General features: G+C 43.0%; 1 protein-coding gene across 1 annotated transcript; it reads right to left on the minus strand.

Annotated features, from left to right (window-relative positions):
- Positions 1-1095: 1095 nt before the first annotated feature.
- Positions 1096-4426, minus strand: LOC311119822 (THAP domain-containing protein 5-like). Its single transcript, XM_084194481.1, has 4 exons — positions 4277-4426; positions 3809-3995; positions 2067-3188; positions 1096-1899 (listed from the first exon to the last, which is right to left on the minus strand). Exons 1-3 carry the CDS (start codon positions 4357-4359, stop codon positions 2361-2363), a joined length of 1098 nt encoding a protein of 365 aa, XP_084050607.1. The 5' UTR covers positions 4360-4426; the 3' UTR covers positions 1096-1899; positions 2067-2360.
- Positions 4427-7500: the final 3074 nt, after the last annotated feature.

A 7500-nucleotide genomic window follows, 5' to 3' on the forward strand; every position in this document is an offset into this window, starting at 1 on the left:
GTTGAGAGCAGAAAGGTACTGCATTGAAACCCACAAGCACAGCAATTAACATCAGTCATTGGACAAATATGATTGTTTTCCTATGACATGATTGGGTGCTGTGTGTCCTTGTGTTTGTGCTTCTGCTACATTCTATTGGACAGACACAGAACAAGGGTGTGGGCCAATCATCTAGATCCAAAGACAGGTCCTATTGGCCTATCATTACATTATCAAAGTCAACCTATATGATTTTAAAACATCAGTGAAGTCCCCAGCTTCTTCATTACTGCTTAAAAGGTATTCTCAGAAAAATAGATACAATTGCTTTGAAGTGCACTTTGCAGACATGGCTAGTAATCAATCAATCATTTCAGTATACATGCTGTTCTTTTTACCTGAGATCAATCAATAAACTGGGAAAGTGACAATGTCCTAAGTTTGCCTTCAGAGTGGCTCTATGAGGCGTGTGACGTTTCCCTGATTGATCTCAGGTAAAAAGACACTGCATGCATACTGAGATTATTGATTGATTACATTTACATTTTAGTCACATCTGCAATGCTGCAAAGTGCACTTCAAAGCAATTTTATCGATTTCCGAGAAGACTGGGATTAGACCTCACTTCATCTCACAATAGCCTACAAGCAGCCCTTGTATCAATGCTGTGGTGCTTTATGTAGATGTTATGCTAACTCCTGAGTGGCGCAGTGGTCTAAGGCACTGCATCGCAGTGCTAACTGTGCCACTAGAGATCCTGGTTCGAATCCAGGCTCTGTCGCAGCTGGCCGCGACCGGGAGACTCATGGGCGGCGCACAATTGGCCCAGTGTCGTCCAGGGTAGGGGAGGGAATGGCCGGCAGGGATGTAGCTCAGTTGATAGAGCATGGTGTTTGCAAAGTCAGGGTTGTGGATTCGATTCCCACGGGGGGCCAGTATAAAAAAAATATATATATATATGTATTCACTAACTGTAAGTCGCTCTGGATAAGAGCGTCTGCTAAATGACTTAAATGTTATTTATCTCTCTGCTATTGCTCTGATGGAATGCTAGCCTAACCCTAGCGGGGTCACGTTAGAGAAGGCAGGTAGAGACAGATACTCACTCAGGACAGGCGGTGTAGAAAGACAACAGATATACGTTTCTCGAATAATGTCGGTTTACTGACAGATGTGGTGGTGCTCTTGCTCCAGTGTCACGGCGAGATCAGAGCTAATGCGAGTGCACACCATATACACCAGATTAACCGGGGCCTAAAACACCCGGAAAGGGAGTATTCAAACACACAACATACTGTAACAATGGCCTGGGAAAGTAATGACGTGAGTTAGAACCAAAAACTTAGATCATCTTTGAAAGGCGCAATGCTCGTTTACCATTAAAAACATTATTTTATTTAAGCAACTATTAAAAGCTTGCCGTTTCGGCCTTCAATGGCCTTCATCAGAACCTGTTTATTTATCAGCACCTGTTCTGATGAAGGCCATTGATGAAGGCCGAAATGTCAAGCTTTAAATAGTTGCTTGAATAAACTAATGTTTTTAATAGTGAGCAAAAGCATTGCGCCTTTTCCTTTTCAAACATTTAATTAGAACCAACAACTCACACCTAAAACGGTGGAATCGTCTCAATTACTTGGATACTTATGTATTGCAGGTTACTTGTTACCATCGAAATAATAATAAAACATTGGTGAAAAACATATGCCTTTTTACACATAAATAACAAGCAAAGTAAGGACCTGTATGACCGCACTGTAGATTTGCTACGATACTATATCACTGAATAAAACAAGCAACCATCTGTAGCACAAGTATTGGTAATATCGCTTCCCTTAAAACGCTCAGAATTACACCACTAATATTTACAATTTATGTCAGTGACATCTAAGCATGAAACCGTAGTGCATAGTGCCATGGCTACAGTTGATAGAGCATGGCGTTTGCAACGCCAGGGTTGTGGGTTCGATTCCCACGGGGGGCCAGTATATAAAAAAATAAAATAATAATAATAATATGTATTCACTAACTGTAAGTCGCTCTGGATAAGAGCGTCTGCTAAATGACTAAAATGTAAATGTAATGGCCTATCCGATTGATCCTGGCTCTTAAAGACACAGTGTCACCTAGTGGGGACATATGGAAGGACAGGGATCCCCTGCCTAGAACGAGATGGAGAACAGATTACAGGCCTTGGCCAATGCTCTTTGAGAAACAAAGGGACTCACTACTAGTACGTAATATAACTCTTGGTGAAACATGTAAACAGGTAATAAATAAGTACAAGTGATTGAGACTAATAACCCTGTAATAACTATACCAAAAACATCTAATTAAAAAGACACAGATGTTAATGGAAACAAAGCACTACGGTTAAGACATTAGAGCAACGCAGAAGTAATATAGTCCTCTAGTACTTTCTGCTTTTCTTTGCAAAAAATGTTGTTCTTCTTCAGATGTGCCATCTCGCTCTCAAGCGATCGTATTTTACCCATGGTGCTTTCCTCTCTCCTATCCAACTCCATGATCTTGGTGTGGAGGCTGGCGATCTTACTCCACAGCTGTTCCTTGTCCGTGTCCTGTTTGGAGTAGGAGTGCTCGTACACCGAGATGTGTTCCCCCTCCCCGGGGCCCTCCTCCCCGTCTCCGACCCCCTCCTCCCTCCGTAGCTCCAGAGGGAAGATCCTAAACGTCTGACCGAGGACCGCCTGGAGGGCGTCCACTGTGGCTTCACATTCCGAGAAATGGCCGACAGGGCCGACGGATTCACAGCAGAGCACAGTCACCGTGGAGTCCAGTGTATCCAGCTGCTGCAGTGTCTGTGTCTCAGCAGACAGGTTCAAGCAAGAGGCTGTCAGTATCCCACCACTGTCTCCAGGCAGTTCTCCGGTCACCTCACACACTGCAGCCTGGGTCTCTGAGAGCATCACCTCCCCCAGGACCATTTCACTAGGAGTAGAGGCCTCTGCGTCTGAAACAAGCTGTCTTTCATATAGCAGGGTAGTGACCGTAGATTCACTGGCATCCTCAGGGTTAGGGACAGGAGGGACACTCACCACGACTGGTTTCACTCTGACTCTCCTTCTCAGAATCAGAGGTTTATTCTTGCCAGGAGGGGAGGGGGAGCGGATGAGTTCAATGTTGGCGTCGCATATCCTGGTTTTGGGCTTGGTGTTCTTCTTACTAGTGGAAACTGTTTTCTCTTCATCCTGAGGGGAAAGAGTGATGGTAAACACGAACAGAAATCATGCTATCATATTATAGCCATGTATAGTGTGTATAGTGTGTTAATTTCTTTATTTTGGGGATTTGTGTGTATTCCTTTGTATTATTAGGTATACTGCATTGTTGGATCTAGAAATAAAAGCATTTCGCTGCAAAATATGTGTACGCGACCAATACAATCTGATTTGATGTTGCACTTGCAATTTAACGAATTCCAGGGCTGGGGTCAATTCAAATTCAAGGCAGTCAATTCAGGTAAACTTAAAAAGCAATTCAAGATGTGAAAAAACAGCATCTATTTTCAATGACTTCTCAATAAACTGAGGAGTAGAAGCTATTTATTTCAGAAGTTTTTCCATTGTTGAATTTTAAATTAAAATAAATTCCTGAATCGACTGCCTTAAAATCGAATTGACCCCAGCCCTGATGAATTCCAAAGAAAATATCCTAACACAATGCTTTGTCCACTGCAATGACGATCAGTGTAAAGTGCATGATCAACCCAATGTGAAACTCTAATATCAGTCACTATTCCAGAAATGTGCATTAAGACTTCTGCTAGTTTTGTTGTTGGGTGTCATAGAAGTGGTGTGTGTCTACTGACGTCATGTCTGTGAGGGAAGACGGTAGGGATGGCAGTGTGTTTCAGGTATCGGATCCCCCATCGCAGGTCAAAGCAGTCCTCAGTGAAATGTTCACTACACAGGTACTGGTGTCTGCTGGGGGTCCACTCCTCTCGCTTCATGTTGTCTACCCATATCTGCAGCCTGGCCTCATCTTGCAAGGGGAACCTGTGGGGAGACAACAGGAATATGTTGGTAACATAGCTACATTTGTTGACATGCCCTAATTAGATTTGTCAGCCCCATCCAAATTCACAAGATTACATAAAAAGCATTGCTTCCATACTAGTGTTTGTGTTTTTCTATGACAGCTAACTATTTGTTTTGAGAGCACTGCTGGATACACAACGCTAGCGAGTAGCCAATATGATCATGCTAGTTAAGCTAGCTAGCAGTAGGACTGTATATGTACATATTGAAACGTGATGGGAAAATAGTATATAACCTACGGGTAAAAGCTTAGTCTCTTGTTTTCTTTAGAGGGTGTTCCGCCACGGTTTTTGCACAGTTTTACAGCACAGTAACGGGGCATATTTCACCTGAAAATACATGAAACGTTTGTACACGGAAGTCTTTCTGTCTTCCTCTCCTGTATGGCTGCGGCACAGAAGAGAGTTGCTGCGGCACGTGAGTTGTGGCTCACACTATCCAAACTACCCTGCCCTCTAGCGCTTGGCGGTGGAACTGTATCTTTCCCACCAAACGGAGCCATATACTGCATTTAGATGTTACAGTTTTTCCCAATTGCTAAAACACAATTTTGCAAACTAGGCAGGTTTTATCAAAATACTTAACACCATTCACAACACCACACACCCAAACTGCAAAATACCTCATATATCCTGCAAAATGAAGCACTGCAACCAAAACTACATATAACATTATCAAAATCAAACGTTTGCACGAAATGGCACACACTTCATTCATATTACCAGATTTTTGTCTAACCAACTACACACTGTTGGGCATAATGAAAAGCACACTCATCTTTAGTATGCTTTGCCATAATACTAAAATAGTTCAAATTGTAGAAAATTCTTCAGATTGTTCACATGCACAGAAATATTTGCAGAAACACACACATGCTGTTGAAACTTTTTTTTTTTTTTCACCAAACAACTCAGTGCAACATATGCACAGCAGATATATTTACATTGGACTGAACAAAAATATGCTCACAAAAAACAGTAAACTGAAAAAGAAAATTGCAGAAGAAATGTGCAGAAAAAATATATAGAAAAAGAAAAGAGGCAAGAAAAATAATTAGGCAGCATCTTGCCGCACAGCTGGGTCTGGCCACAACGCCTCGTCCACATCACAGGCAATATCTTCCCTTGCCAGACATCGAGGGAAGAAGCGCCTTGAGTGCCTTATCCATCCCCCAGCAAACCAGTTTTGGACTGGGGCTGCACGATGAAAGCTCACGTTGTCCCATACTACAACGTACCGAGTTCTTTGATGGTCTGCATCATTCATACTCTCTGGTGGTATGAGAATGTTGTGGAATCTGTCCAGAAATGTGAGGATATGGGCTGTGTTGTATGGTCCAAGGTTGGCATGACGGTGGAGGACCCCATGCGTATTGGAGATGGCAGCGCACATTGTGATGTTCCCACCACGTTGGCCAGGAACATCTATAATGGCTCTGTGGCCAATGATGTTTCTCCACCTTCTTCTGGTCTTTGCTAGGTTGAACCCAGCCTCATCTATAAAGATGACCTCATGTGGGATTGCATGAGCATCCATTTCCAGTACTCCCTGAAAACAAAGAACAAAAGCAGTCAATATGGTGTTATCCAGTACACTGGGAAACAATGTTGCGTGTAGTGTACCGCAGTCAATATTGTACTTACATCCACATATGCTCGTCTGACCTCTTTGTTTCTTTGAGAGTTTCTCTCAAACGGCACCTTATAAAGTTGTTTCATTCTGATTTGGTTTTGCTTGAGAATGCGAGCCAATGTGGACAGACTGACTCATTGAATGTTGTTGAATATGGTGATGTCTTGGATGATGTGGCTTTGAATTTCTTGTAATCTGATTTCATTATTTTCCAAAACCAAGTTTACAATGGCAGCTTCCTGTACCCCGGTGAACATTTGGCCCCTTCCTCCACCATGGTTGCGTCTCTCAGTCCTTTAGAAAAACAAAAAAACAAAAATATAGGGCTTGGACAATGCAGCCTAAAGATATTTCCCCCACATTAGAGTAAATTGTACAGGAAACTTGTGCAGTTAGTGTATGACATCAGCCATTCATGAAGTAAACAGGTGTCACCCAACTGATACACTATGGCATGGGGTGTACTACATAGTGTGAAATAAATGTTGGTTACATACCTGTACTCCAGTCTAAATGTCCGGATGACACAGGCGACAGTAAAACGGCTCAAGTTGGGCTACACTCTCTGTCCAGCCTCTCGCATTGTCAGCCCATGGTTGATGACATGATCAACTAAGGTTGCTCTGATTTCATTTGAAAGTTGTTGTCTTCTTTGGCCATGAACTCCTCTACCAGCTCTACCCCTACCTCTCACTCTTCCTCCCCCTCTCATTCTCCCCCTCCCTCTTCCTCTTCCTCTTCCTCTCTCTGCAACGTCTTCCATTGTTGTGGTAAAACAAAAGGCGCTCACCTGTGGTCTTTTCATAGTGCTTACTTCCTGATTTAAGTGGTAACAATTAACCATTGAGGTGTTTGGCCAGGTGGCACATGGTGGCCTATTAGCTCATGTAGTGTCATTTTGAATGGCAGTGTTTTGAAATGGCAAACATGTGACTTTATGTCAGATTGTTGTGTCTTATGCAGAGAACCATGTGCAGTGCATTTAAAAAGTGCCATTTTGAATTGCAAAATGTGTGTAAAGCAGAAAATGTGTTTAGACTTTTGGAGACTTGAGAAGAGGTTTTGCTCTCTGTGTGTCAGTTTAAATAATTGTGCTGTGCATGTCATTTTAGTGTGTTAGCAATAGGAAAAAACTGTAATTATGTCTCTCAAACAGTGGAGAATGCTGACGGGAGGACAGCTCATAATAATGGCTGGAATGGAGTGAATGGAATGGTATCAAACACATGAAAACCATGGAAACCATGGAAACCACATGTTTGATACCATTCCATTCACTCCATTCCATCCATTATTATGAGCTGTCCTCCCCTCAGCAGCCTCCACTGCTCTCAAAACATCAGTTTGTTGTTCTGTAGCAAAGCCTAAAAAGCATGCTGACTTTGTGTGTCACAAAATGTAGGTTATCCCTACCATGGCAGACCCGGGATTCAAACCCACGCCATAACGATAACATTGTCCCATAGGCTACTAGGACATAGGGTCCAGGACTACAGTACTTCAAGTATCAGGAATGTAAGTAGGTAGGTAGGTAGTAGGTGGGTGTGTGTGTGTGTGTGTCTTCATGCGTTGGTGTGTGTGTGTGTGTGTGTGTGTGTGTGTGTGTGTGCCTTAATGTGTGGGTGTGTGTGTGTGTGTGTGTGTGTGTGTGTGTGTGTGTGTGTGTGTGTGTGTGCCTTAATGTGTGGGTGTGTGTGTGTGTGTGTGTGTGTGTGTGCCTTCATGCGTGGGTGTGTGTGTGTGTGTGTGTGTGTGTGTGTGTGTGCCTTCATGCGTGGGTGTGTGTGTGTCTTCATGTGTGGGTGTGTGTGTGTGTGTGTGTGTGTGTGTG

This window comes from Coregonus lavaretus (genome assembly GCF_964263955.1).
Source record: "Coregonus lavaretus genome assembly, contig: HAP1_SCAFFOLD_9440, whole genome shotgun sequence".
Taxonomy (NCBI): domain Eukaryota; kingdom Metazoa; phylum Chordata; class Actinopteri; order Salmoniformes; family Salmonidae; genus Coregonus; species Coregonus lavaretus.